Source organism: Sesamum indicum, linkage group LG7, assembly GCF_026168435.1.
Source record: "Sesamum indicum cultivar Baizhima isolate 11 linkage group LG7, ASM2616843v1, whole genome shotgun sequence".
Classification (NCBI taxonomy): domain Eukaryota; kingdom Viridiplantae; phylum Streptophyta; class Magnoliopsida; order Lamiales; family Pedaliaceae; genus Sesamum; species Sesamum indicum.
The window spans coordinates 6482677-6509067 of NC_142663.1; the positions used below are offsets into that span (position 1 = coordinate 6482677).

Here is a 26391-nt window from a genome sequence, read left to right on the forward strand (position 1 = left end):
TTATTTCGTCAACTGATAGACATTTTTTGGCAGGAATCAAAACCACTAGTTTATGTCTGTAACACTCTTTTTTCCATAATAGTCTAGATTGGTGTCGATTAAAAATTGTAATAAAATTTTAATTTAAAATATATTTTATTAAAAGAGAAAAAAAAAACACACACACACACACACAGAACTACTTCTAGTGATTTTCAAATTTTACTCAAGTTTTCACTATTTATGCTTTAATAAATTATATAATACAAAAAACATTTACAAGTCCAAAATGTACAAATATATCGTAGAAAGTAAATTATTTATGTTAAACAAAACATAAATATGTGTAAATTGTGATATAACAACATAGATCACGCATGAAATTTTATAAAAATAAATGTTATATAACTCAAATATTTTATATTCAATTACATATACAAATAATCGACATATGGGTAAAATACACATTGTCCACTATTATTAATTAATAAATAAAATTTAATAAAATTATTGTATTTTAATTGAACAAACAAATACTTGATGAAATTAAACAAGAACGGTCTTGTTAGAATCATCTGAACGTTAGGATTCGAACAACTATAGTCTTAATTCGTCTTGACGATGGAAAATGGCAACAAACAGCTTCAGCGTGAATTTTCAGCGAAAAAATCTTCAAATTTTCATATCTCAACAAATATTTAATAAAATTAAACTAGGTTGGTTTCGTTATAACCGTTAGGTCGAGGCGAGTCTAGTGGTGGTGGAAAATGTTTGTCTCATCAAGGGAAGTCGAACAGTATATTTGATGATTGACAACTCACCATGATGGTACAAAAATTTTAACAAAAAATTAGCAACAATTCATCATCAAATAAAATAATTTTTTTTTAAAATTTTTTTTGTTAAAATTTTTTGTTAACCGCAGTGACAGAAATTTTTTTTTTTTAAATAAAGATTGTGGCACCGCGGTGAGTAACCGCAGTGCCACTTATTTTTCTAATTTTTTTCAAATTACATTACTTTTCTAATTTTTTTTTTCCTGCATTTTTTAAATAAATTCCACCAACAATTTCATAACTCCATCCAAGAATTTGATAACTTTATCAAACATCAAAAGATATTTTTAATTTTGAAACAAACCTCAAAAGAAGCTATTGTAATTTACCCTTAAAAGAAATTGAAATTTATCAATATCCCATAAAACACAAATTCAGTGTCAAACGGATTTAAAATCTTTTAAATTGAGAATTATCCAAATAAAACTAAATCTATTAGTAGGGATTTGAAGAACATGACATAAAATCCTTCAATCCAAATGTAGCATTAGTACATTCAACAAAGAACATACACAAGGCTCCTTCAGAAAGAGGTAAAAACTATCAACACTTGAGGTTTTCAGACAAGGCTGAAACATTATATAAATCTTCACATCATCAGGAGCTCCATTCCAGAAAAACAAATAAACAAAGACAACACACACTCACACATCTATTCAAGAGGCTTAATTGAGGCCTGGACACGTATGGGATTGTGAAAACAAAATCAGAAAACATTTTCCTTTTTGGAAACCATCGATCAGATAATTGTAGTCTGGAAGCATTTTTTGGATCGTCATTCATATATCCGATCAGCAATCCTCACCTCGATGGTCACTCATCTCTAATAATTCAACGATAGAAACATTGTAAAAAGGCTAAACACAAAATTAGCTAGACACCACACAATGTCAAGAAGCAGAATATTACATGCATATGCAGCAAAAGAAAACTAGAGACATAGACGGAGTGGAAGAGGCTCAGAAGGATCCATTGGTTTATATATCAGAGAGGAAAACACCCCTCATAAAATAGGTAGTTTTACAACATCATAGCCACCACTCCTTCGACTGGTACTGCAAATAGGCATATACTTCAAAAGATTTGACATTGCTATTACACAGATCAGGGATGGAAGAACATCACTAAATCAAATGGATTATGTCAAAAGCATGGATACCCAACAAAATGTCTGCTCAGAACTCGGATAAACAATCATGAACAAGTTTCATATGTCCAGACATAATTTAACAAGTTCATCACGGCAGAATGACAGAAGCACACAGAAGAAAATCATCAAAGTCAAGAACAACCAAACAACACATACGAAGAAAAATTCAAGATTTCAATAGAGAACACTGCATTGAATTTCATCAAGATGAACAAATCAAATAAATAAATATCTCAGAGGCAATCCAGAAGAGGAATAATGCAGACACTCAACACAGCATCAGTTTCTGTCCGCCCGTCTGCTTTATCTCATCATTGACAGACCATAACAAGGTTGCAAAAACAATATTGAAATTTACCAAATACTACATCAAGAATGATAATATATGGTTCATAAAGTTGCATAAAGTTGCATCTCTCATAAACTTAGTCCTCAAAGCCATCAAATAGAAAAGCCAAGAAAATTACAAAACAGTAAGTACCAACTTTTAGATGAAAAACTGTAGGCATCAGATAATAAGCGGAGTTAATAAGTCTACACCAAAATTCAGTGTGTAGGATAAGATTATTTCTCATCATTTGCCTTCTCCTCCAGCCTTGACATCTACTTTATCCATGTTAATTTCACAACACATATTAGAAATTGACAGAATTATCAACACACAGAGACCAATGAATTTGAAGAAACGTAAATTAATTACCTGGGAAGCCAGAACAGATAAACAATCTCTGATTAACATAATTGTCCCCACAAATAATTCCACAACACCAAAAAAAAAAAAAAAAAAAATCGACAGAGAAATCAGAGAACACAAACGGGAATGGCATCAGATAATAAGCGGAGTAGGTAGTCCACACAGATATTCAGTGTGTAGGATAAGATATAGAAATTCGTCATCTGCCATCACAATTTCATTCCTCCTCCAAAAATCACAAACTATTCTGGAAAACGAAACAAGTAAATTTATTATTTCTGAAAATTAAGAAAAAGAAATATGGGAAGGTCCATTTGACACCAAAGCAATACAAACAGAGTGCGTGCAATGGGCTGGTAAGCCATCCTACTCAATTTACGCATCAGTTATATCTCCAAGAACACATGAAATTCTTACACAAGGAGAGGGTAAACCAGATGCAATCATTCCAATTCTGCCTCTAACAACAGATCTCAAAAGAAAAAAGAAGCAACTGTCAATTTCGATTGAGGAGTGTGAAAATGGTTTATTGTTCACCATTTCAATGAAGAAAATAGAAATGAGAAACAAAGTTCTGGGAGAAGGAGGCGGCTATTGGGTTGGATTAAATAGAGTCTGAAAGCTAGGGTTTATGCTCCTGGCTGCTATGCTTTAGGGGATGACCGATGAGGACTATTTCCACCAAATCTCGTTCTTAGTCCCTTATCTGTTTCTTTGTTTCATTTTAGTCACTCATCTTTCAAATATATTTTAATAGACCCTTGTCTCTTAAATTTATTCTATTAAAGTCTTTAACCATCAAAGCTAACAAAATTTAAATTATAAAGGAAAGTTCCATTGAAAAGAGGTAAAATTGAAAAATAAAAGATCATTTATAAAATATATATTATGGCGATTGTCCACAAAATAAAATATAAAATTACTTGTCGAAAAATAAGTTTTAAATGTAATTGTAATGATATAACATCACGTACCATAATCTATTTTGTATTAAAAAATATCAACATTAATTTGTCACTAATGCCGACAAAAATCTTTATATGTTTAACATCATGTTCTCTTCCTAGTTTCGGTAGATTTTCTCTTTTATCTTCATGAGTTCTCGTCCCGCAACACTTTGCAAAGTTGGCACTAATTGAAAGTTCACCGATGCTGGTGGTAGTTTCTATTGAGCCTATCCCTACAATTATATTCTGCAGATTTGAAACCACTTAAAATAAAATCTGTAAATTCGGAACAATATAAGTTAATCTAAGATTTAAATATTGACAATTCGAAACAATAATAAAGGACAGTAATAAGATAAATTTAAGAGATGAGGGAGTGCTAAAGTGCATTTGAATGATGACGAACTAAAATGGAATAAAAAGAAGAGATAGGGACTAATAACGAGATTTAGCCAATTGTTTTCGTCTTTTCATATTGAGGTTTTTTTTTTTTTTTTTTCATCTCAGCCTTTTCTTTTGGATTAAATACGTTCTGCACATCTAAACTATTCATGTACCGTATATACCCCATAAAGTATGAAATGTAACAAAAAATCCCCTTACAAAATTATTCGGCATTAACAAGACAAAAATGTCCTTCTCACTTATCCCGTATATTTTTTATTTTACTCCTTAAAGTATGTTTATTAAAAAAATATCTCCTAAAACTACTTTTAGTGATCTAAAGTTTTACTCAAATTTTATTTAAAAAAAATGTTGAAAATTTATTTTTTTAATAAATTATGTAATACAAAAAATATTTACAAGCTCAATATATACAAATATATTTTAAAAAATAAACTATTTATATTAAAAAATATATCTAAATGTGTTTAAATACATAATATAAAAAAAAGTATGTTATATAACATAGAAAATTTTATTCAATTACATGTACTTATAATTAAAATATATCATATCATTACTTAAAATTTTATAGAATATTATTGATTAATTATATGATATATATATATATATATATATATATATATTTGCATATTTTTCAGTGTGTATATATATACATATGTGCTCGATATAACATTTTAGGATTATATTGATAATTTATTTTTATAAAAAAAATTCTATATATATAACAACACAATCAAAAATTATGTAAATAATTTAACAGTTGTGTAAAAAATATAAAGATTATAAATTTATATAGTTTACACAAATTCTATACTTATTAAAGAATCATAAATTTTGAAAGTATCTATGTTAAATAAAAAAATTAATAATTTGAATTATATTTTAGGGGAATAATTGTAATGCAAATATTTTAGAGTGTATAATAATAAGGTATTTTTGTCATAAAAAATTAATTCATATCATGAAGGGATATTTTATTATATTTTATAATTTAGAGAGTAAATGCACTTCATGTAATTCAGGGGTGCAAAATGTACTTAACCCCTTTTCCTTTTATACTTTTTCCCCAGTGGGTTTATAAATTTTTTAAAATATGTTATAAAGTATTTTAGAGCTCATAAAGCATTAAAAATATAATTTTTTTTTTAAAAGAAATGATAAGAATTTATAACTCATTTTAAAAAAAGTAATAAATTCTCAATTTCATAAAATAAATCTAAAAATGATATGTGCTAATATCTTATGAGTTATTTTATTTTATCCAAACACTTTTATCATGATAATTATTTCAAAGTTATTCAATACTTCATAATAATGTCAGCTTTTGATTGCAGGTTGAGGTCACATGAACACATTCGAGGTCATGGGTTCAAGTCCCACCCACGATAAATGTGTGGGTGTTTGTATCACTTTATCTGAATTTATTATAATAATTATTTTATAATACTTAATTATATTGATATATTGATTGAACTGATGTATTATTTAGTTTCTCAATTTATTGAAATGTCGATGTAATCATTAATTACTGCTTCTATAAATAAAAAAAATATACATAAGAATAAAAAAGGAGAACCAACGTTCAAATCTCAACCAACTCATGGTCTTAGTGTTAACACAAGTACTTTGCTTTCTTTTCCCTTATAAAATGGCTTCCAAAACTACTGGCAAACTAAAGCAAAGGGAAAATTTCTTACTTAAAATTCAAAACCCACCCAACCAATCACACAGCAGCAAGTATGATATACTGTTATATAATTGATCACTCTTCTTTCAATTTTCCGGGACGCAAGATACGAACGTCGTGTCGGAAAGGAAAAAGTTCAACTTCCATATAGCCTATATACAACAAAAAAAAAAAAAAAGAAGATTCATCTAACATCTTTTCCCACTCGGAATCAAAAATTAAAAGAGAAAAATGTCCTAGCATCATTTATATGCCCTGCTCATCATTCTCAGTATCCTTCCTGTCATCTGCTGGTGGCAAGAAGTAATCAACGGACAGCCCACAAATGTTGAAATCAACCTCCTCAATCTTCCATGTCTCCTCCAACTTCCACTTTCTCTTCAGCGTCTTGCCGTATCTGTACAACGAGGCGGTAGTGCTCCCGCTGTGTGCTATATTGATGCCATCCACAGGTCTATAGTCTTCCAGCACCGACTCCATGCTCGTCTCGTAGAACACCGAATCATCACCCACGGACGTCTTCATTCGTATTAGTTTTGTGTCCTCGAATTGGATGAGGAGGCCAGTTCTCTGACTAAAGTATCCCCATATCGTGTGGTAGACTATTTCGGTATTGGCAGTGCCCTGTGCCTTGAGTATCTCCGCGCTCGTATCTAGCTTCAGTATGAAACAATCTTCGTCCTTGATCTTCTTCTCACCGATGCAGACCGTGTTTAAGAACAGGTGGGCTGTCAATCTGGGGTCTAAGCCCTTTAGACATCACAAAATTTACAGAACAAATGTTATTTAGGAGCAGAAGAAGCATGGAATAGGTAGTCGTGCAAATAACAAGAGAGCGAGGCTGCATTTGGATGCAAGGATTTGGTGGAACGATAGCTGAAAATGAAGTCCTTAGCTCCAAATCCAACACAAGCAAACACAACCATACTTCTTTTTTGAATTTCTTTTTGAGTACCTGAAAAAATCTCCTAAGGGGTCTTGGAGGCCCTCTGGTAGCGTTTGAATTCGAGGAAGATTGACTCCACCCTATTTTGCCATCACTACCGGCACTGATCTTGTGGCCCGACAAAACAAGTTCAAGGTACCATAAATCAGGATTCTTCTGCCAGAGCACAAAACCGCCGGCTTCACAATTTCGTTTAGCGCTTTCAGTATTTTGCACAGCCTCTGATGCCACATGCATCTTCACCTGTCCAATGGCATACATGCTATTGATGGCATTTAGAGCAGCCAGCCCGCCGGTGGCTGCTAGATATTGTTGTACAATGTACTTGGCAGTGGAAGCTCCCTGTAATGCCATAAATATGAATGAGGCAAGCCCATGACAAATTGGACAGAACTAAAAAGAACTGGTAAGAACATGGAGATCATCTTAACCATAGTTTCAGAGTCAAAACAGTATAAGTAACGAGCGTGTACATATGGATTCCGGCTATGTCAAAAGTCACTCTATGTGAAGCTCTTTCAGTACTAATCACAATCTCTTTGGTTTACAAATTTCAATCCATCAACAGGACAATAAAGAGTATAAACTTAATCCCTCATTCAAATTCGATCTGCTCTTAGGGATGACCAAAGTAGCCTCGCAATGGATTAGAAACTACGTGCAGAATCGATCCATCAGACATCTATACAAACTATAGAAGTGTTAAAACATTAGATAAACTTTTAGATTAGACGATCGTTCAAAGTGTCATAGACCAAACAAGAGCTTTTCTTCGTATCCCACTGCCGCCCACTTATCAAAGACACTACAGATTTCACACATTTCGTAGTTCTTGACAGAATTAAAGTAATATTTGGCAGACAATACCAAAACCAGCACAATCATTCAAAGGGAGAAAAACTGGAAAAAAGAAATCAATTAAGTAACATGAAAATGGAGGGAAGAAACGGTACTTACAATGGTGGCATCCTTAATGGGGATGGTGAGAGCATGATCTAATTGTATCCGACAAGGTATGAACGCAGATCCTACAAGCTTCAGCAGGAGCATGAACTGGTCGTTGTTGGTGGAGGTGGGACCCAAAGGGTTGGCGCCCGCACACTTATCGGCGGAGCTGCGGTGGTGGGCGCGCATAAGATTGCGCATGTTGTGCCAGCGGAGGGCGGCGTTGCTGCCCATCTTGTTGAACATCTCCTCCGGTATGGGAACTTCCAGCACCGTCTCCAAGCCATCTTCTTTGTCCAGATTCGGGCAAAGCTTCCTCATGGAATGGTTAACCATGCATGCACCGCCGCTACCACCTCGCCGGAATCTTGATCGATCGAAAGAAATCTATATAGGATTGGATTTACGGAAAAGGGAGAGATCGGGAAGGAGGGAACTGACTGTGTAAGGCCTTCCTCTCTCCTCTTCCCTCCCCCTCTCTCTCTCAATTGGTTTTTCTGTTGTTCTTTTTTTTTTATTTTTTTCTGTTTTTATTTCATTTTCGTTTCCTGAAACTTGGGGAAATTGTGTTTGATCGTAAGTTTTAACTTTTCGTCAGGTGTTCCTTGGTCGTAGGATGTCGCGTGGGCACGAATTTTAGGGGGTTATTATGTATTTTTCTCATTTGTTTAGGAGATTAATTGTTGATTTTGGATTTATGTGATCTTATAACTATTGTTTGACATATGCTTAGGGATATTAGAAAGAGCAATTTATTCCATTGTGGAAAAAGAAAATAATAATGTATCCTATGTGTTTTTAAGATCCTCACACACTTTTGTGCAATATACGATCATTTTTTTTAGTTTTTTTATCTTAAATAAATTATATTTATATTCTTATTAAATAGACGTTGAATTTGATTAAATTTAAAGGTTGAGATCTTACTTAATTTAGATCAACATCATATATTTAAAATGTGCATAAAAATAGGCTGGCTCACAATGATTCAAGCGAGCCAAAAAGAAGAAAGAAACAAGAGGCATATAACATTCTAAGAGACCCAAGAGGACCTGACAGGCGGCCTTGGCGGGTGTTCCCAAAAAAACAGATTGGCAAAGGAAGGAGGCTGAAGGCATCCCCTAATTGGACTATGATGAAAGCCCAACAAAATGTTCGTCCCAAAAGGCCCACACACGTGGTAGCCACTCTCCCACGTGGCATCTCACCAACCCCGAGGTCAACATCTATATTAGACCACATCAGCCCTAGCAAGGAGGACATCACTGGCGACTAGGACTCCTTACAAAAAAGGGAGGTGCTCCCAAAGCCTTGGATTCCTTAGCAGCTTGTACTCACTAGCAGTTAGGAGCCTTCACTGATGAAGGGTTCCCCAACTCGGAGATGAGGACTTTTTCTAGACGAGGGAAGTCCCCCTAAAACCCTAGACTCCCTAGCGGTTAAGGGTCCTTGCTGATTAAGGGTCCCCCAACTCGAAGATAAAGATTTAAAAACACGCCTAATAGAAGATAAGATCAAATTATGGTTTATCCAAAAGGTCTTCATCAACTTTTCCCACAAATGAAGGAAACGTGCATAACTCTATCAGAAGATAGCACTTCCCTATAAATACAGGTTCACTCTTTCACACTGGGAGCACTTCCTGACACCTTTCTCACTCTTTGAACGTACTCTCACGTCCCTCACACTTCTCCTACTCTCTAAATCATCTCTCACCTTTTAAAATATTCTCTAATCACTCTACAAGCACATTATCACGTATTCTTGCACTTTTTACTGACTTTATTCACCATATTTCAATTTTAATTATATTTATTTATTTATTTTGCTTTATTTCATCTCAAATACAATACTAATTTGGGTATCGGAGTGCTAACGTTTTTTTTGCAGGTCCCCTTCATGATTTACATTCGCTAAGCCCAAACTTTGAGTATAGTCCATATCAATTGGACTCGTATATCTTTTAAACCGATCAATTTACATAATATATATTTAATTAAAAACATATGTATAATTATATTTATAAGTCTTTTATTTTATTTTAAAAATAATATTCTTAAATATTTAGATAAAATAAGATATTAAAATTTATGAGATATTTTCACATCTTGTAAGAAGTTAGGGTATTTGGTGTATTAATATTATTTTTTTATTGATAAAAGACAAAAAAGAACATGTACCATTAAAATCAAGTAATACTATATTTTGACGTAAATTGTATCAGGTAATAATTTCTTGATAAGTTGTTGTTAATAAATAAAAATATTACGAATTGAAAATTAAAATAAAAAGTGAAAAAGTATTTGGAGGAATAATTTAATACTTATAATTTTGTTAATAAGTTGTAAAAATTGGTAGGTAACTACTTAACTTTTAATTTAAATCTAATAAGTTTTATGAAAGAAAAAGATTATGCTAAAACTAATTAATTAAATAAAAATAAATATTAACTTAAAAAGGAGAAAAATGGGAGGAGAGAAGAAAAGATAAAGAAAACATTAACTTGTCATTTTTTTAAAAATAATTATTCCCATGTCGTAGATTTTTTCAAAAAAATATGAGCAAATCAAAAATAAGAAAATGGAGAATATGACGGTTGCCCATACAGGCTCAAAAAATGTGAGAAAATTAAAAATGAAAAAAAAAAAGAAAAGAAAAGAGAATATGACCGTTGCCCATACAGGCTCAAAAAATATGAGAAAATCAAAAATAAAAAAATAGAGAATATGACCGTTGCAGACGAATATGACCGTTGTAGACGAATATGACCGTTGCAGACGAATATGACCGTTGTAGACGAATATGACCGTTGCAGAAGAATATGACCGTTGCACATAACCTCTATAAGAGTAACTCACATTTCTCTTTTTACAGCAACACTTCACACAAGTCAATCTTCATCCATGGCCACTCTCCGATCCCACCTCCATTTCTTGGCCTTGAACTCCCCAAAACTCATTCTTGTTGATTCTCCAAGAAACTTCTGCTCTCCACTCCAAGAACCTGTTTTCAGCCAAGAAATTTCATGGGGTTTTGCGTCCAAGGTTCACCAGCTATTGCAAAGCAAGTGCTAGTAGTAGTAGCAGCGCTGAGATTGAGAAGTCCGTTTCGGCGGAGAGTAGAAACCACCTCCATTTCCCTCTCTGTATTAGAGGGTGCTTCACACTCAGGTGGGGCATTCATCATTGACTGGTAAGATTTCCTTAGCACATCTTTCTTCCTTTCCTCTGTCATTTGTTTACTTCCAGGAATGATTCGCATACCACAATCCTTTGGTAATTTTGTTCATTTTTATCCCATTGCGTTCAGGTGGGGTATTAGGTGGGGACGCAGTGCTTGGGAATTGGGGGGGGGGGGGCAGTTGGGGAAAGGTAGAGAGTGCAACAAATGGGGAAAAGGGAGGGGAAGCTGACATAAGGTGCAGGAAAGGGGGTCGTCGCTGGGGAGAAGGGGACGGAGGGTCGGCGATGGGGGAAGGAGAGAAGACGTTGGCTCCGGGGGTGGTTCTATTTTTTCTTAAAATTTATATGTATGATTTAATATTTCTTTGATAAAAATATAGGTATTGTTATAAATAAATGAATATTATTAATATAATATATAAATATATAAAGTAATATTTTATTCCTAAAAAGCATTAAAAATCGCATGAATGATGCATAAACTACACTGTCATATATAACAGAATGTTTTGCTTCAATAGAGAAGTATTTTGCCTTTATTCTTATATTTAGGTAAAGAATTTTTTAGCACACATTTATGTCGGATTAAATCCAAATTACCTTTCATAAAAATCAAAATAGGCACAAATAATTAATGGATTTGTTAGTACTTTTGTACTATTTTTATATATTTTCGTTGACGAAAAATGTCCGTGTAATTACCATTGAGAATTTTTTTTAACTTATAAGATGAAATGTGAAAAAATCATAATAAATAGAACTAACTTGTAAAGGCCCTAACATATACGATCAAAAATGCGATTTTATCTAAAAGTTACAACTATCAGGCTTCGATTCTTTATTGATTATGGAAAATTGCATGGCCATGTGAAGTAGCTTTACACAACGTTTCAAGATTAGAGGTAGAAAGTTTAAAGGCATCAAGGCCCATGGATCAACTCAGTCCATCAAAGTGCAGTTCAGCCCAGACCTGTATTGGGCTTGACCAACTTCCTATTAGTATTATAATATATAGTTAAAATATTATTTAGTTAAAATATACTGAATATGCCACATACAACTAATATGAAACTAGCACGAATTTGCAACAAAAGATCTGACCTGACAATTGTATATGCAACAGTATCTAAGCATGTTATGTGAAATACGATATATAAAACTAATTTCATAAATGCAGATCGAGATTGATATATCCATATGGGATGTGCTTTCTCAATGTATAAATCCCACAAACTTGGGAGGGAATTTCTCAGAAACTTGATGAATGGTATCAAAGAGCAGCTTTTGGAATATGCTTTGAATTATCTACAGCATCAAGCAAATTCGATTAGCTTTTCCATACATTGAGTTTGAAGAGTTCTTCACAAGCTCCTAATAAGAAAGAACCAACACATCACTGCCACACAATGCGTACAAGATTAGTGTCTTAGTTCTTGTTCTTCTTGTCAGTTTCAGTTGAGACCCTTGTCACTAAAAAGGACAAGAACTAACCTTATCTTTAGAATGGACTTGTACAACATGATAACAGTTCAGGACAAGCACAAAATTCTTGTAAATTGATAAGAGTTCTTGACCTGGTCTTGTAAGTTATATCCTCCTGCTTGCTGGATCTTACTTCCATGAATTTGTGCTATGATTTTCTGGTGTTGCACTATCATACACAACTTAGTCGGAGAGAAGTTCGAGTTGTGGTCAAGTTTACTAATTTAAGCCAATCACACGGTAGATGAATTGACATCTGTTATGTGTTTAATACGCAGTTCAAGCATAGTGATCCGACCAAACCTGATCCGGACCACAAGAATTTCCATAATTCTATCGTAAGTCGACTAATGAGAAAAAGAAAATTCACAGAAGAAGTTCACCAAATTACTTTATTTCAATGACTAGTTAGGGATACTAAGTTTAAGACTTAAAACTAAAAGTTGACCACTTCAAGTAAAACACCTGTGTGCAGCTAATGAAGAAGCCAAAGACCATTTCTTAGAAAAATGACATCAAAAGGAATTCCTGCTGTAGCTTTCAGGTATAAAGCATAAACCACTAAGATTTGGTCAGTTTCAGACTGCCAAATTTGTTATTACCCTCTTAACAGCACAGGCCGGCCTATCCTATCCCTCTAATTTTTCTATACAGGTGTGTGTTGATTCAACATTCTATATATACACAACCAAGATTTTGGCACAAAGACAGCATCAGAAGGTAATCTGAGTATTCCTCAATCTTAGAAAACTCAAGGGATGTCCAAAGCCAAGATCCGCAAACATGGGCTCTCTTTCCTCAACTCTTTCCAATTTTGTCGTCCCAAGAATCATTCTTCGATGGTTAGAACCCCTTTGCCTGCTCCTACATTCTCCCCTGTCAACTCTAAACAATTCGACATTTCGTTTCCCTACTTCCCTGATCCTCCACCACCTACACCGTCAAAGGTCACCCCACTTGGCTGTGCATTTGAATCAAGATCATGCACGGTGATGGTTCAAGGTACAACACGAAACACACATTCTACACCAAAAAAAAAGGAAACGATGTACAACTCACCTGTTTCATCAAGTGACTTTGATGAGACAGACTGGCCCATTGCACCCTCAAGAACCGAGAAGAAGAAGAAGAAAGATAAAAGCACAATAAGGAAATCAAGAGCTAGAACTAACAATGAGGCTGAGGCTGCGTGCAGCCTGCTTCCGTTTCCTCATAGCTTCAACTCCACATCTCTTGCTGAGGAGGAACCCCTCAATGGGAGCAAGAAAGCAGTGGAGCGGACGAGATTTAGAGCACGAAGATTTAAATGTTACGGTTCAAAGGAATGGAAAGACGGGGAGATGGAAGCGCCAGAAACTGATTCTGGTGATCAAGAAAAGAAACATGGGAAAGTGAAGGAGAGTTTTGTTGTGGTGAAGAGGTCCGTGGATCCATTTGAAGATTTCAAGAAGTCCATGTTGGAAATGATTCTTGAGAAACAGATGTTTGAGCATAAAGAGTTGGAGCAGCTCCTGATGAGCTTCCTTTCACTCAACTCAAGAATGCATCACAGAGTCATTGTAGAGGCTTTCACGGAGATATTAAAGGAAGTTTTCTGTGGATGATGCTGAGGGACTAGTCTTCTGATCAATTCAGATTTTATCAGTATCTGGATTTTCTCTTTTTTATTTATTTGATTTTTTAGGAGCTAGATATGATTCATACTGCATTATGTCTGTATAATATAAATGTATTGTGCATTCTTACAAAACCGGTTATGATCATTCAGATGTATACACAAACCTGTTTGCGATAATAAGTCAGCAACTTAATTATGAATAGAAGTGGTAGTGGCTCAAGCAAAATGTTTATCAATGAGGGGATATCTATGATCATGCCTTTATTTTGCACACATAATCTGCAACCAAATTATTGGAGAAAGACGCAGATAGAGTTGCTTGCTCTCCGCTACTACTGCAACCAAAATATTTAAATTTAAGAAAAATTTTACTGATATCAAGTGTGATCGAACCAAATCAATTATATAATAAATATAATACATTTATCATGTAATTAATTATCTTTCTTAAACTGTAAATTCATTACATAACAAATGTATTATACTTATTATATAATTAATTTTCATCGAATTAAATCCAATCTGAGTTTAAACTATTGGAAAGCGGGTTATTTAGCCTTAGGCTTCCTGTTAGAGCAGATCACTAATTGGTGCATTTACATTACAAAGTATTGACACGTGGATTGGAAACCTGAAACCGCTCGTGGCTGGAGGGTGAATCAGGTGTGGCCCCATCTCGTTTCTTTTACTACTAAACATGGATATATTGATGGATAAATCCTCTATAGCGGGTACAAACCCGAATTTTCTCACCTAAATATAATTCGATTTAACAAATGTCCTACTACACAAAAAGTATAACTCTTCATTGCATATCATTCTACGACAAACCTGAAAATTTCTTTTGCTACTGTTTTATTGCAACATTTCTTAGAAAATAATAATAAATAAATAAGTTTCTTTTGAGCATCAATCATGGTTTTCGCCTTGAACAGAGAAGATATGGACCACGTGTGGTAATAGCAAATTACAAAATACAAGGTACAATACAGGGAGATCCTAAATCACAGAAACTCTCAGGGGATGTTAAGGGGTTATGAGTCATGACCATTTCAACAACTCCAATGGTCAATCCAGTACTTCGTATGGAAAACGAAATACAAAGGCACAATAATGCACAAAGGTACCTTCAGTTTGATCATTGATGGGCAACCGAAGGATGCTGCAACCACCTGGAACTGCTTCTCTGGTTGAGCATCAGATGAGCGCATAGCAGAAATATACAACATCAAGGCTAAATTGAATGGCCTCACTGTTTCACATCATCGAAAATGGGAGAAGTTTCATTGTTTTCAAAAAATTTGACATGGCAGAGCTTTCCACCAGCTTCATCGGCAAATATAATCTTCTTCCTCGACCTGGGGACAGCATCCTTGGAACCAGTTGTGTTATTTGGAGTCATTTTCTACAATGAACAGAAAGTGAAGTGAAATCAGGGGGAGCCAAAGTCTATAACACAATTACTCTTTAAAAGCTCTGTTAAAGCACTTCATTTGGCTAATAAAATAGCTTGACAAGTACTAGTTTTGAGCATGATAACTGTTCAATATTTTCAAATCTCATTCAAAAATTCATTATCAATTAAAATAAACTTCAGAAGGTGAATGGGAGTAAACAAGAGTACAGCAGGGCCACAGACCATTATTTTACAGAATCGGTTGCAGTCCCTAGCCATCACAGAGATCCACTTTCGAGCCATTTCCTCAACCTTCTTAGCATTGTTAATGGCCGATTTTACCTGTCAAGAAGAAAGAAACATATCTAAGCTAGGCAGTTTTCTGTACCTATCTAAATGCAAATGCAGTTTTCATGCATTTTCAGAAATCTAAAGCATGCGCATGCGTATTAATCTAATATCAAACAGGATATTGAGAACTTCTAGTAAACCTTTTAATATATTCAACTCAGCAGGACCCCCGAACAAATACAACAGAATTGCCAGTTTAAATTAAAAAATTGGGTTGAAAAAACTGTTTATCAAGTTGGGTTTTGTGGAATGGACATTTAAATTTGAACACAAGATACAGAAAGTTGAAAATGATGCTAAAAATATCATAGCATTAGCTTCAAATATACTGCACTGCCAACATATCTCCACCATCATTAAGGTTCAAAAAGTAAATGGGAAATGTTATCCTATCAACTATTATGAAGCCAGAATCGTGGGCTTTCTGGCAACAAACTTTGTGGATTATGCAATCTCTAATTTTAGCTCAAACCAATTAAACTAATGCATTTCCAAAAATGGGCTCAAAAGCGTACTCTTTAATTTAGGGCCTACAGACTGACAATAGCTAAATGTCAAAAGGAAGCCCACCTGTACTGGGCGTCATGAAGCTAACAGAAAGATTGAAGTGGATCCTAATTGGAGTACAGAAAATGGGATCTAAGATTTTCTTTACAAGAATAACTTGAAGTCCTTTGGTAAAGGCAATATGTAATAGCTCCCCTCATATGCCTGGGTCTGTTAACCAATTTAGGCACATTTATCAACTTAATGTAGCCTCAAATCCACTATAACTTCTCCAGGAAGTGGAAGTATAAGTGAGTTTGGAGGCAAAATAAAGTTCCAAAATGATGCATACATAGTCTTCAAGCAAGACGATATGCGCAGACTTCAAAAGTCAAACAGTAGTTGCCACTTGAGAGAGACATTGGTACTTGGTACAGTTCTAATCAATACTTTTCAGAGCACCAGGAACATTCTATGTTGACATACTAGCAAATTCAAAGATAAATTACAACCTTCTACTAGAAGAATTAATGGGGGAAAAGGTATGTTATTGTCATTACTAACTGCTGTAACTAAAGTCTTATTGCAGCAGAGAGCTTAGAAAACATATGGCACCTTAAATATGGTTAATCAGATAAAACCTAAATTAGACATTCAGATACATACCTCATCCGCGTTATTTTTCAAGGAAACATTGCGATATGCTTCAAAAAGCAATTTTTGTTCTACAATGTCCTTCATGGACTTTAACTCGTCTATCAGCTTCACTGCAAGAGACTCCATGTCATGCATCTGTCGCTGTGAGAATGCAATAGCACTTTCAGAACAACCTTGAATGGAGGTACAACCAGTACTGAGGTTCGGTAAGGTACGTGAGAAACGAGGACCCTCAAGATTTCCTTTGGCAATGTGTGATTTCTTCATGATATGTCTAGGACTTATAACTTTTTGCTGGCTAACCTGACCAGACTGTCTATGATGATTAACATTTACTTTATCAGATTGGATATCTGATCTCACAGGTGAAGCCTTCTTCCCAGTTTGTTTTCCAAAGAGCTTCCTCTTGCAATCTGAAACTGCAAACATGGAACAGGACGCTCAAGACAAATGTAGACACAAATATTAGAAACATGGAATATGAAAATAACAGCATGGTTAGGAACGTCTACATCCCAAAACCTAATGCAAGTACAAAAGCTATTCTCGTGGAAAGTAGAAATTTTACAAGAGCTGAACAAAGGGCATCATAATTAGGGGAGAAACCAGAGGTGGTAGGGATGATTCCATATTCACCTTTCTATCACCAAAACAAGTTCCTTAAACACCATAATCCAGATCTAGAACTAGAAGACCATTAGACTAGAGCACCTAGGATAACATTTAAAGAAAAGCCCTCACTAAATATTACATTCACGCAGTCGCTTTCCTTTTCTCATGAGGATAATAAAGCAATGTCCGTGAGATAAAGTCAATTTTTTTCTGGCATTCTTCTCAACTAGCTTTATCTTTAGTGTAATTTAAGAAAAATTCAATGGATCACTGCTCTTCAAGCCCAATTATGAATGAAAAATACTCATTATACATCAGAGAAATTCATGCAATTTGTTTTACCATCTTGATCGGCATAGTCACATAGTTGAAACGATTTCATCACCAAGTGCAATTGTTCTTGGGAAGATGGAGATATGACCTGCAGATACATACTAATTATAGTTCAAATGATTCCAGCAATATATGTAAAACAAAAACATCATGCAGAAAACTAAAATTACTTTTCGTGTTGAAAGGAGCCTATCCGGAGGTTGACATGGTTCTGGTTTAGAATTTCCTCCCTTGCTATCACAAGCTCGGCTCATTAAAGATGACTGACTTTCTGTACCAGAAACAGGAGATGCTGGCTTCTGCTTCTCCTCAGCCTTCAGTAACTCATCCTCAACGGGACCTTCACAATGTAAGTCATTCTTCTTAATGGCATTAGAGGAACATGTTGAAGATTGCTCCTCATCAGCTTTAGCATCCTCTACCGAAAGTAAACTCTCATCAGTCCTCAATGAAATCATGGAATTCACTTGAGAGCCACAGTCCTTGCCAGGACTGTTCATAGAATCATCTTGCTTATATGTAAAATCTGCATTAGATTTATCCTCAAAGAGGATGCAGTTAAGCTCCTGATGAAGTACGCTGCAACCAATACCATTAGTAGCCATATCAGGAGCTCGAACGCCAGAACTACTTCTTTGCTCTGATAGTTCTTCAATACTGGAAGAACTTCCGGAATGACTAAAAACATCTGACTCTGGATCCTCAGGTGGTGAACTGATACAAGAATGTGCATCCCTTGTCTCTTTTCTTTTCTCAGTCGGCAAAGGGGGGGAATCGAGAAACTCTTCACAAATAGATTCTGGAGTTGCTAACTTCACACGTGTTCCATCCCAGGGCACAAGCACAGAAATAGGTTCTACGTCCTCCAGATGGTCAAATAAGGTCTCATTAGTAACACAGTTTTCGTACTTTCCGCCAGACAATTGTGGTTCTCCATATTCAAGCAGAGCTGTTTGCTGAAATCCATTGGACAGTATCCCAACTGGATTTAGTCCCTCATCATGGGCAATAGATGAGTCATCAGCCGAAGAGGTTTTATCTAGGCATCCTAATTGCTCAGCATCTGGAACCTCGACTTTGACGCAAATAACTGGAGCTAGTTCACGACCAACTTGAGAGGACCCTTCGGACATCAAATGCTCTTCAGATTTAATAGAAAAGTTAATGATTGAAGAGGAGACAACATCTAGATTCATGTGTTTCCTTTTAGCCTTTGAGGCCTTTAAAGGCTTTAGTTTCCAATTGATAAGGGGCTCATAAAGATCAGGTTCATCTTCCACTGGCTTTTCATTCACATTATCCTGTTTAGTATCCTCATCACTGTGTATGGATTTCCTTTTCTTTTTTAACAATCGTACCTTGAGCTGTTTCAATGTGGTGTCATCATCCACATCACTATCCACATCATCATCAGCACGAGGAACAAATTCATCAGTTTCATGTTTTACTTCCTGTAATATTCTATCAGCCACTGGAAAACATGAATTTTCACGTTTCAACTGTTCGTAGTTGAATACCAAATTTGAAGGAGACCCTTGGAGTCTTTTGATATCTTCATTCTCATACACATCCTTTAAAGTCTTGAATTGAATAACTGGCCTTCCATGGGAACTTATGTTGCTAACTTTTTTCACCAAACCATCCCTAACAGTCTGGATAAAATGTCTAGTTTCACAACGCCTTAGTTCCATTAATATATAGAAAAGATCAAAATCAAATGTTTCTTGTTGCTATTTGGTGTACAAACCCGCAGCAGCAAAATTATGATAGATCAACCGGAAAAATGAATTCAATCCAACACCAATTTGGAAAAATGCGCTGCCAAGACCACAAAGCATTGATGGAAGTTAGACTTGAATGAAGAAAACCAAAGAAATTTCTTTTCACATTTCTAAACTATGGAAGCTAGCATATATATTCAAACTATTGAAGCTAGGAAGGAACTTTAATCTCAAGAAGGGACTTATATATAAGCCAGAAAGCATAGTCATTGTAGAAATGTTAACCATGCAAGTACAAGTGTCCTTCATTAAAATAATTACAGTTGTTATAATTCAACTCTTTCGTACTTATTAGTATATATAGACATAGTACGTAAATTAATTTCAAGAAAATCCAATATAACTAGAAGTACAGAAAAGAAAACTCACATAAAAGTAATCCAGACAATCAAGGAGTGAAGTTTCTTATGCTTATGTTGAGATCACCTAATGTGCACACTGCACTGGTTCACATTTCAAGGAAAAAATTCTTAACACAAACTCACAGGTAAGCTCCTAAAGAAATCATTAATTTTATCAATTTCCAGATTACACGAATAAACAACCAAGCTAGAAATAACCATATGAAGTTCAAAAATCATCAAACTGAAAATAGATACGCAACTTAAAGGAACAAGAAGTAAAAAGTTTCAGCATTATCCAAGATTTGAAGTTCAGTGACTCCACAGATCTCTTCAGATCTAATGCAGATCAATATTGAATATAAATTCCTATTACACGCCTTTTGCTAAAATCTCTGCAATTGAAGTACCAATACACAAAGAATCAGGCTTTTCATTCAGAGCAGCTCTCTCATTCGCAAGAGCTCAGAATAGTATCCAAGGAAATGGCAGTACGAGTAACATTTGTGCTACGTAGCTTAAAACCCTAGCATTTCACAAAACCTTAAACAGAATAAATAGATCTGAAAAATGAAGAGCAGATCTTGGAGTGGAGAATAACTCTAAGGCTCACCTCGTCAGGAGTATCAAAGTCACCTCGAGAGCAACGGCGAAGAGAGAGAGAGAGAGAGAGAGAGGGTGAGGAGATGTAGGTATTCTCGCGGCAAACGCTTTGGCGGGAAGCAGGGCTTTCCGCTTCTTAAATCCCCGCGCCTTTGGTAAGCGAAAAATTGCAATTTAGCCCATCTAATATGGAAAATTAGCAAAATGAACTTCTATAAGAAGAAAAATTTATGAATTATCTCTTGTATTTTGAGAAATTGAGCAAATTGCCCTCTAATAACAGTTTAGATATAGGGTAATTTATTTTATTTTTTTAATAATATAGAGAGTAATTTATTTTTTAAAATCGAAGTTTTACTCATTTCTTATATCATATAGGGTAAATTATCTTTAATTAAAAAAAAACATGAGAATTAATCTTTTTTATTCCATCTATTTGAAAAACACAAAAATACTTTTATTTTTATATTTCTCGTATTAATCTATACTTTTCTTAAAATTATATTGACATATATACATCACTTATAATTTATGACTAAATAAAAGAACAATAGCCCAAAGAATTCTTGTGAAGCCCAAGAAAAGACCGAAAATTTCATCAAATTATTTTATACTTGGGATCGATTCGTTAAATTTAGCAAATTGAGTTTGAATATAATTTTGTGAGATAATTATACTTTTTTTTTTTAAGGTTTAGCGTAATTACATATAAATTTTTTGTGGCTTTAAACAATTACGTCTATCATTTTTAAGGTTTGCTTTCGTCTAACAAGACATCCCTCTATTAGTTAATATTCACCCCATTTATTGATATTAAGAAAATAATTAGAAAAAAAAGAAAAATTATATTTATACACAATTGACTTGTTACTGATTTATTACAGGTCAAATATATATTTTTTTGTCTAAATTACCTTTATATGCCTTCATGAATTAATGCATGTGAAAAGGTAAATCTCCACCGTTATAAGAGTATTTTAGTTGAAGAAAATTTTGACTTACAATAAATCAATAATAAGTCAATCGAGGGCAGATATCGATTTTTGTTCAGTTTTTTTGTTAATGTCAATAAATTTAGTGAATTTTGACCAACTAGAGTACTTATTTATTAGACGGAAGCAAACTTTAAGGGTGTTGGATGTAATTTTCCAAACTATATGAAGTCTATATGTAATTACATTAAACCTCAGGGGAGGAGAATGTAATTATGTCTAGTTATTTCTTGTTTGACAACTTTTAGATCTCAATTCGATTAGTTAAAATATAACAAAAATATTTTTAAAATACCAATTTACTCAAATTCAGCTTGTGTACGATTCAATTCAAATCCAGTTCGATTAATATCAAACCAAACCAAAACGATTTGTTTTGTATTCAATAATAATTCAAAATAAGTTTGAAAAACAACCATAGTACTTGAATTCATTTTCTGAGTGTTTTGTTGTGTTTTATGGAGATAAAAAGAGAAAAATAAAATAAGTATGTGTTAGAGATAGTATATATGTTTGAAATTTATTTTTTGAGATAATTTAAAATAAGTATTGTATGTTTAATGTTGTGTTTTTTGAGATAAAAAAATACTATTTATTGTCAAATCATATATTCTTATATATATTTATGAATATGTGTGTATATATATGTATGTATTTATGCTAAAATATTTAAAAACACACGGACAAGGTATGATGTCAAACATTGGATATATCGTGACTCATTTGGTATGTTGCATAAAATGAGAACCGGAATGGTCAAATCCAGTATGAAACGATCAAAACCTGAAAAAACAGCCAACTCAGCTTATATTTTTTTCAAAAAAAAAAAATGGTAAATAAAGAGAAGAAGAAGGGAGAGGACGGTTGGCAAGTGGAGCTGATATCAGTGGCGAGTTGCAGCGTCGGACTTGGAGTGGACAGAAGGAAAGAGTGTTGGTGGAATTAGGGAAAAATGAGGAAATTGGCGGTGGAGGGTAGGGGAAGAAGAAAGAAAGGGGGTTGGTGGGGGAGCAGGGAAGGAAAGCAGTTGGTGGGAGAGTAGGGAACCAAAGCAGTTGGTGGGAGATTTATATATATATATATATATATTATTTAATTTATATATATAACAATTAATATACATATATATTAGTTATTTATTAATATAATTTATTTTTTATAAAATATGAAAATTAAAATTATTACATCTTATATGTATTAATTTTATAAAATTATTGAATTCTTTTTTGTGTTCATTATTATTGTTTTTATATTATTATTTTTGTTTAATTGAATGAAATTTTATTTGAAATTTTTTAAATATTTATATTTATTATCTTAGTTAATGTATTAATATGTTATATATATATATAATATAATTTGAGTCAATCGATCGAACTAGTGTCGCAGTGATTCAATTATTTGTCCAATTTGATGTCCGGTCCGTAAACATCAATGATTGGTAGCCTCATTTTGAATTAAATATTTTTTAACAAAATTTATTTAATTTTTTACTTCATTTAATATACACACGTTACGTATATGAAATATGTTTTAAAATATAATATATGATGTTACTCTTATACATAATGTGTATATATGGAATGGAGGAATATATATAGAGAGAGAGGAAATAGCAAAAATAAACAAACAGTTACAAAATGAAAAGAAGAACCAAAATTCTCTTACATACCGAATGCAATACAAATTTCTACATTTTATTTTTTTTTGAGAAATTCTCTTACAAAATGAACCGAAACGGCAAAACTCTGTTTATTTCTTTGACTTTTGACCCGCCGCAAAACAACCGCCACCATGGCGATATCCACGTACGAAATGCGGGCGGCCTTCACAGCCAATTGTCAGCCGGAGAAAGCGGCCGCCGGCGCCACCGTATCCTTCAAAGCCCTCGACCTCAACCTTCACACCTCCATTGCCGGTAATGTTGCCGTCGGCGGCCCCAGCTGGAACGATTTCTCTGTAGCCATCGAGAAACCCGGCCGCTTCACCATTGATTTCCACGTCCCCAAGAAAGTTAGCTCCAATTACTGAACATTCGTCCGTTGTTTATTTTTTTTTTTCGAGGTTTTTTGGTTTATGAATTTCTTGTTGGTCACGGCAGTTGTTGCCTGTTCGTTTAATAAACTATTCTGGAGTAATAAACACACGAATTCATTGAAAAGTGATTCAACACACCGATTTGAAATGTATTGTTGGATATTGGAAATTTTGTTACTGGAAATTTGTTTAGAGAATTGAAGAAATTCATGGAGATGGAGAAGAGTTTTGTGCTGCAGGTGATACTGCTGCCACTGCTCTGTCCTCCCCTGCGATTACTTAGCACCTTGAAGTCGTGTTTGTATTACGTTTTTCTTATTTTCCAGACCGTTTCTTTGTTAGCTGTTAGTTGGGTTAGTTGCAGATATTTTCTCTTCCAATTGTATTTTTACCTGTAAGCTCATACGATTCATATCAGAGAAGAACTACAGCAGCTTGCTCTGTTTTTTTCTCTAGCTATGAGTTCAATACAGTACTTCTCTTTCTGCACAACATTTGAACAAGAATGGGGTTGTCTGAAGATGCAGGGAGGGCGTAGTTGTGATGGTTCCGAAGGATTATGATCACTTTACTGTCCGTTGCCACATTTTTGTTTTATTGAACCTTTATGACGAGTTTGATTTTGTTAATTCGGTCATTTTGCTGTTGCTCATTAGTTTATTCCTCTTGTTTTGATTTTCATTTGCAGGATTATCAGTTTAAATTCTCGCAAAGTCTTAAGCTGGCGAAGAAGCCATTGAATTTGAGTTACACTCATACGAAAAGTGATGGTAGAACGATATTGGATGGCACTTTGGTGATTGACCCAGCAAATAAGGTTTCTGTGAATCATGTGCCGGAAGCTGGGAATGTGATGGTGAAGTATACTTATGTGCATGGACGGTCGACAACAATTGAGCCCAGCTATGATTTTGGGAAGAATTCATGGGGGCTTGCTGTTTCACGCAAGTTGTATGGGGGTGATATGTTGAGGGCTACGTATGAGACATCTAGCAAGACTTTGGGGGCCGAGTGGTCAATGAGTCTGAAGTCGAATGGGTCAATCAAAGTAAGTAACAGTTATTGTTTCGCTATTAGTTCAATCTACCAAGCATTAAGTTTGACAAAGTTGCGCAATGTTTGATTTAGTTCTTTGTGATTCATACATTTAGAAGGATTTGGTGGTGGACCTTCTGTTGCAAAAGCAAATAATAGTAGATTGCTATTTATTTAGGGACCACAACTCTTAGTTCATGTTGAAAATCATTGAGATATTTGAGCAAACTTAGTGGAAAAGTGACGATGGTTAAATAGAATAAATAGCACTAATGCAAGAAGTTATTACTCAAGAGCATTATATGGACAGAAGATTGGATTCTGTTGCATCATCCTGTCAGAATGAGTTAGAACATGCTTGGTTTTATGATTTGTGAGACATGCCATAAATATTTCAACTCTCTAGTGCTTAACCTAAATCAAACGAGAATCGAGAGGATGATAATAGATATTGAGACTCGCAGAGCTGGAGGCAAACCATGCCTTTTTAAGCGTAGCTGGTCCAGATTCTAATAGTAAACACAAAGTTTGTTCATGCCTTTATGTATTCAGCGGTAGTGGACCATTCATGAGTAATCTTGGATTCTCTTGATGGCAAGTTTGTTGTACTCTTCCAGTAATATTCATTGCGAAACTCTGGAGCTTGGCCTACCAAGTACTTACACTCCAAATAACTCATTGTCATATATAACTACTGAGTAGTGACTACTTTCCTAATAGTTAATGATGCAGTTATATGCATCCCTTGCATTTGGTCGTCAATGGTGGATTGACCTTTGCGACTGTTGCTTAGTGCACTCTTGGATAGTTGCAGGGTTCGTGTTTCCTATAAGTTGTTAGTGGGAGTCTTTCAGTTTTGGTGAAGGCAATTTTCACACATATCCAGTGTGTATTTATATCATTCACAAATCGCAATAGTATCAACTAACCAAATAAAAGTCAATTTTGATTTGGGTTAATAACTTATCTACTCATAACTACTTACTAATATCGCCTGCTATATCTCTGCTGTGTTTAACTCAGTTATCATCATTGCAGGTTTCAGCCTCTGTTAATCTGGCAGATGAGCACAAAATGCCAAAACTATATGCTGAGACGACCTGGGACTTTGAAATGCGAGCTCCTTGTGTCTTTGCTCATCGCCGGCAGTGGTTTCAATCTGGCCGAGAAGCTTACGGTTGGAAGAATACACGTCTGCCCATCTATTGAAGATATTTATACTGTTTGCAATGGGCTGGCTGGTAATAATTTGCTGACCTTTTAGCTATTGCAATGTGTTGAATTGACTGTACCTTATACCATTCATAAATTTCCTCGTTCAACTTCTGCATTTTGTCAGGGGAACTTTCACTTTATGTATGTATTTTACTGTCTTTAGAACTCTTTCTTCTTGAAGAAGAGATGAATTCCTCTATCCAACTTTTGGAGCTTTATGGGTACCTTTGAGAACTCAAGTTGATTTATTGTGTTCTGTAGTATGATCACCTGTTCAAGTCATGATCCATCAACTCTATTTGTTAGTTAATGACAAGAAACTCAATTAAAGCTTGATAGTCCTAGCAATTTTTTGAGCATCTAGTGATGCAATAAATGAAATTGATGCCACAATTAGGTAGCCCTGAACAACATCCTTCTGCAACCTATGTAAATCAACAAATTCCATGTGTGTTCTTCCCCAAATTATAGATGAGCTCAAAAGTTGTCAATTTCGTATTCCCAGTGTCCACCTTATAATCAACACAGATCTCATTTGCCAAGTCACTAAAATCATCTAACTTTAACTTGGATAGGGTTTAAAATAATGTAACTTGTATCCAATTTGGGTTGTGTTTAATAAATTCAATTGTATTAGGCAATTAATGAAAAATATTGCCATGGTCGTGAGTTCAATAT

At 34.5% G+C, this 26391-nt stretch overlaps 4 protein-coding genes and 3 non-coding genes across 10 annotated transcripts; 2 read left to right on the plus strand and 5 right to left on the minus strand.

Moving 5' to 3' along the window:
• Nucleotides 1-1764: 1764 nt before the first annotated feature.
• On the minus strand, nt 1765-1856 carry LOC148787507 (small nucleolar RNA R41). The gene has a single exon (XR_016066535.1). It is a non-coding gene; the product is annotated as a small nucleolar RNA R41 (small nucleolar RNA).
• Nucleotides 1857-2466: 610 nt separating this feature from the next.
• LOC148787508 (small nucleolar RNA R16) lies at nt 2467-2551 on the minus strand. Its single transcript, XR_016066537.1, has one exon. It is a non-coding gene; the product is annotated as a small nucleolar RNA R16 (small nucleolar RNA).
• A 233-nt stretch (nt 2552-2784) lies between these two features.
• On the minus strand, nt 2785-2870 carry LOC148787509 (small nucleolar RNA R16). The gene has a single exon (XR_016066536.1). It is a non-coding gene; the product is annotated as a small nucleolar RNA R16 (small nucleolar RNA).
• Nucleotides 2871-5595: 2725 nt separating this feature from the next.
• LOC105166156 (DUF620 family protein (DUF620)) lies at nt 5596-8168 on the minus strand. Its single transcript, XM_020695428.2, has 3 exons — nt 7605-8168; nt 6657-6989; nt 5596-6451 (listed from the first exon to the last, which is right to left on the minus strand). The coding sequence occupies exons 1-3, from the start codon at nt 7926-7928 to the stop codon at nt 5948-5950; spliced, it is 1161 nt and encodes a 386-aa protein (XP_020551087.1). The 5' UTR covers nt 7929-8168; the 3' UTR covers nt 5596-5947.
• A 2301-nt stretch (nt 8169-10469) lies between these two features.
• LOC105166157 (uncharacterized) lies at nt 10470-14079 on the plus strand. 4 transcript variants are annotated; one of them, XM_088882332.1, is made up of 3 exons: nt 10470-10784; nt 11952-12800; nt 12911-14079. In XM_088882332.1, the coding sequence occupies exon 3, from the start codon at nt 13015-13017 to the stop codon at nt 13858-13860; it is 846 nt and encodes a 281-aa protein (XP_088738458.1). In that variant the 5' UTR covers nt 10470-10784; nt 11952-12800; nt 12911-13014; the 3' UTR covers nt 13861-14079. The 4 variants fall into 4 exon arrangements, 3 of the variants coding, with proteins under 3 accessions (XP_088738458.1, XP_011083701.1, XP_088738459.1); XR_848148.3 differs by lacking the exons at nt 11952-12800; nt 12911-14079 and adding an exon at nt 10902-11425; XM_011085399.3 differs by lacking the exon at nt 11952-12800.
• Nucleotides 14080-14755: 676 nt separating this feature from the next.
• On the minus strand, nt 14756-20550 carry LOC105166158 (uncharacterized). The gene is made up of 6 exons (XM_011085400.3): nt 20445-20550; nt 17880-19527; nt 17719-17797; nt 16774-17183; nt 15514-15612; nt 14756-15279 (listed from the first exon to the last, which is right to left on the minus strand). The coding sequence occupies exons 2-6, from the start codon at nt 19398-19400 to the stop codon at nt 15124-15126; spliced, it is 2265 nt and encodes a 754-aa protein (XP_011083702.1). The 5' UTR covers nt 19401-19527; nt 20445-20550; the 3' UTR covers nt 14756-15123.
• Nucleotides 20551-23158: 2608 nt separating this feature from the next.
• Nucleotides 23159-25961, plus strand: LOC105166159 (outer envelope pore protein 24A, chloroplastic). Its single transcript, XM_011085402.3, has 3 exons — nt 23159-23439; nt 24152-24511; nt 25537-25961. Exons 1-3 carry the CDS (start codon nt 23221-23223, stop codon nt 25705-25707), a joined length of 750 nt encoding a protein of 249 aa, XP_011083704.1. The 5' UTR covers nt 23159-23220; the 3' UTR covers nt 25708-25961.
• Nucleotides 25962-26391: the final 430 nt, after the last annotated feature.

Bases quoted from the DNA above. Each gene is read 5' to 3' on its own strand.
- LOC105166156 (XM_020695428.2), bottom strand. From the start codon at position 7,928: ATGGTTAACCATTCCATGAGGAAGCTTTGCCCGAATCTGGACAAAGAA. The intron at 6,990-7,604 runs GTAAGTACCGTT...ATGGCATTACAG, and splicing joins CCATTAAGGATGCCACCATT to GGAGCTTCCACTGCCAAGTA. The intron at 6,452-6,656 runs GTACTCAAAAAG...TGATGTCTAAAG, and splicing joins CCCTTAGGAGATTTTTTCAG to GGCTTAGACCCCAGATTGAC.
- LOC105166158 (XM_011085400.3), bottom strand. From the start codon at position 19,400: ATGGAACTAAGGCGTTGTGAAACTAGACATTTTATCCAGACTGTTAGG. The intron at 15,613-16,773 runs GTATGTATCTGA...TCTTCTTGACAG, and splicing joins TGAAAAATAACGCGGATGAG to GTAAAATCGGCCATTAACAA. The intron at 15,280-15,513 runs GTCTGTGGCCCT...TGTTCATTGTAG, and splicing joins ACCGATTCTGTAAAATAATG to AAAATGACTCCAAATAACAC.
- LOC105166159 (XM_011085402.3), top strand. From the start codon at position 23,221: ATGGCGATATCCACGTACGAAATGCGGGCGGCCTTCACAGCCAATTGT. The intron at 23,440-24,151 runs GTTAGCTCCAAT...TTTCATTTGCAG, and splicing joins ATTTCCACGTCCCCAAGAAA to GATTATCAGTTTAAATTCTC. The intron at 24,512-25,536 runs GTAAGTAACAGT...TCATCATTGCAG, and splicing joins AGTCGAATGGGTCAATCAAA to GTTTCAGCCTCTGTTAATCT.
- LOC105166157 (XM_088882332.1), top strand. From the start codon at position 13,015: ATGTCCAAAGCCAAGATCCGCAAACATGGGCTCTCTTTCCTCAACTCT.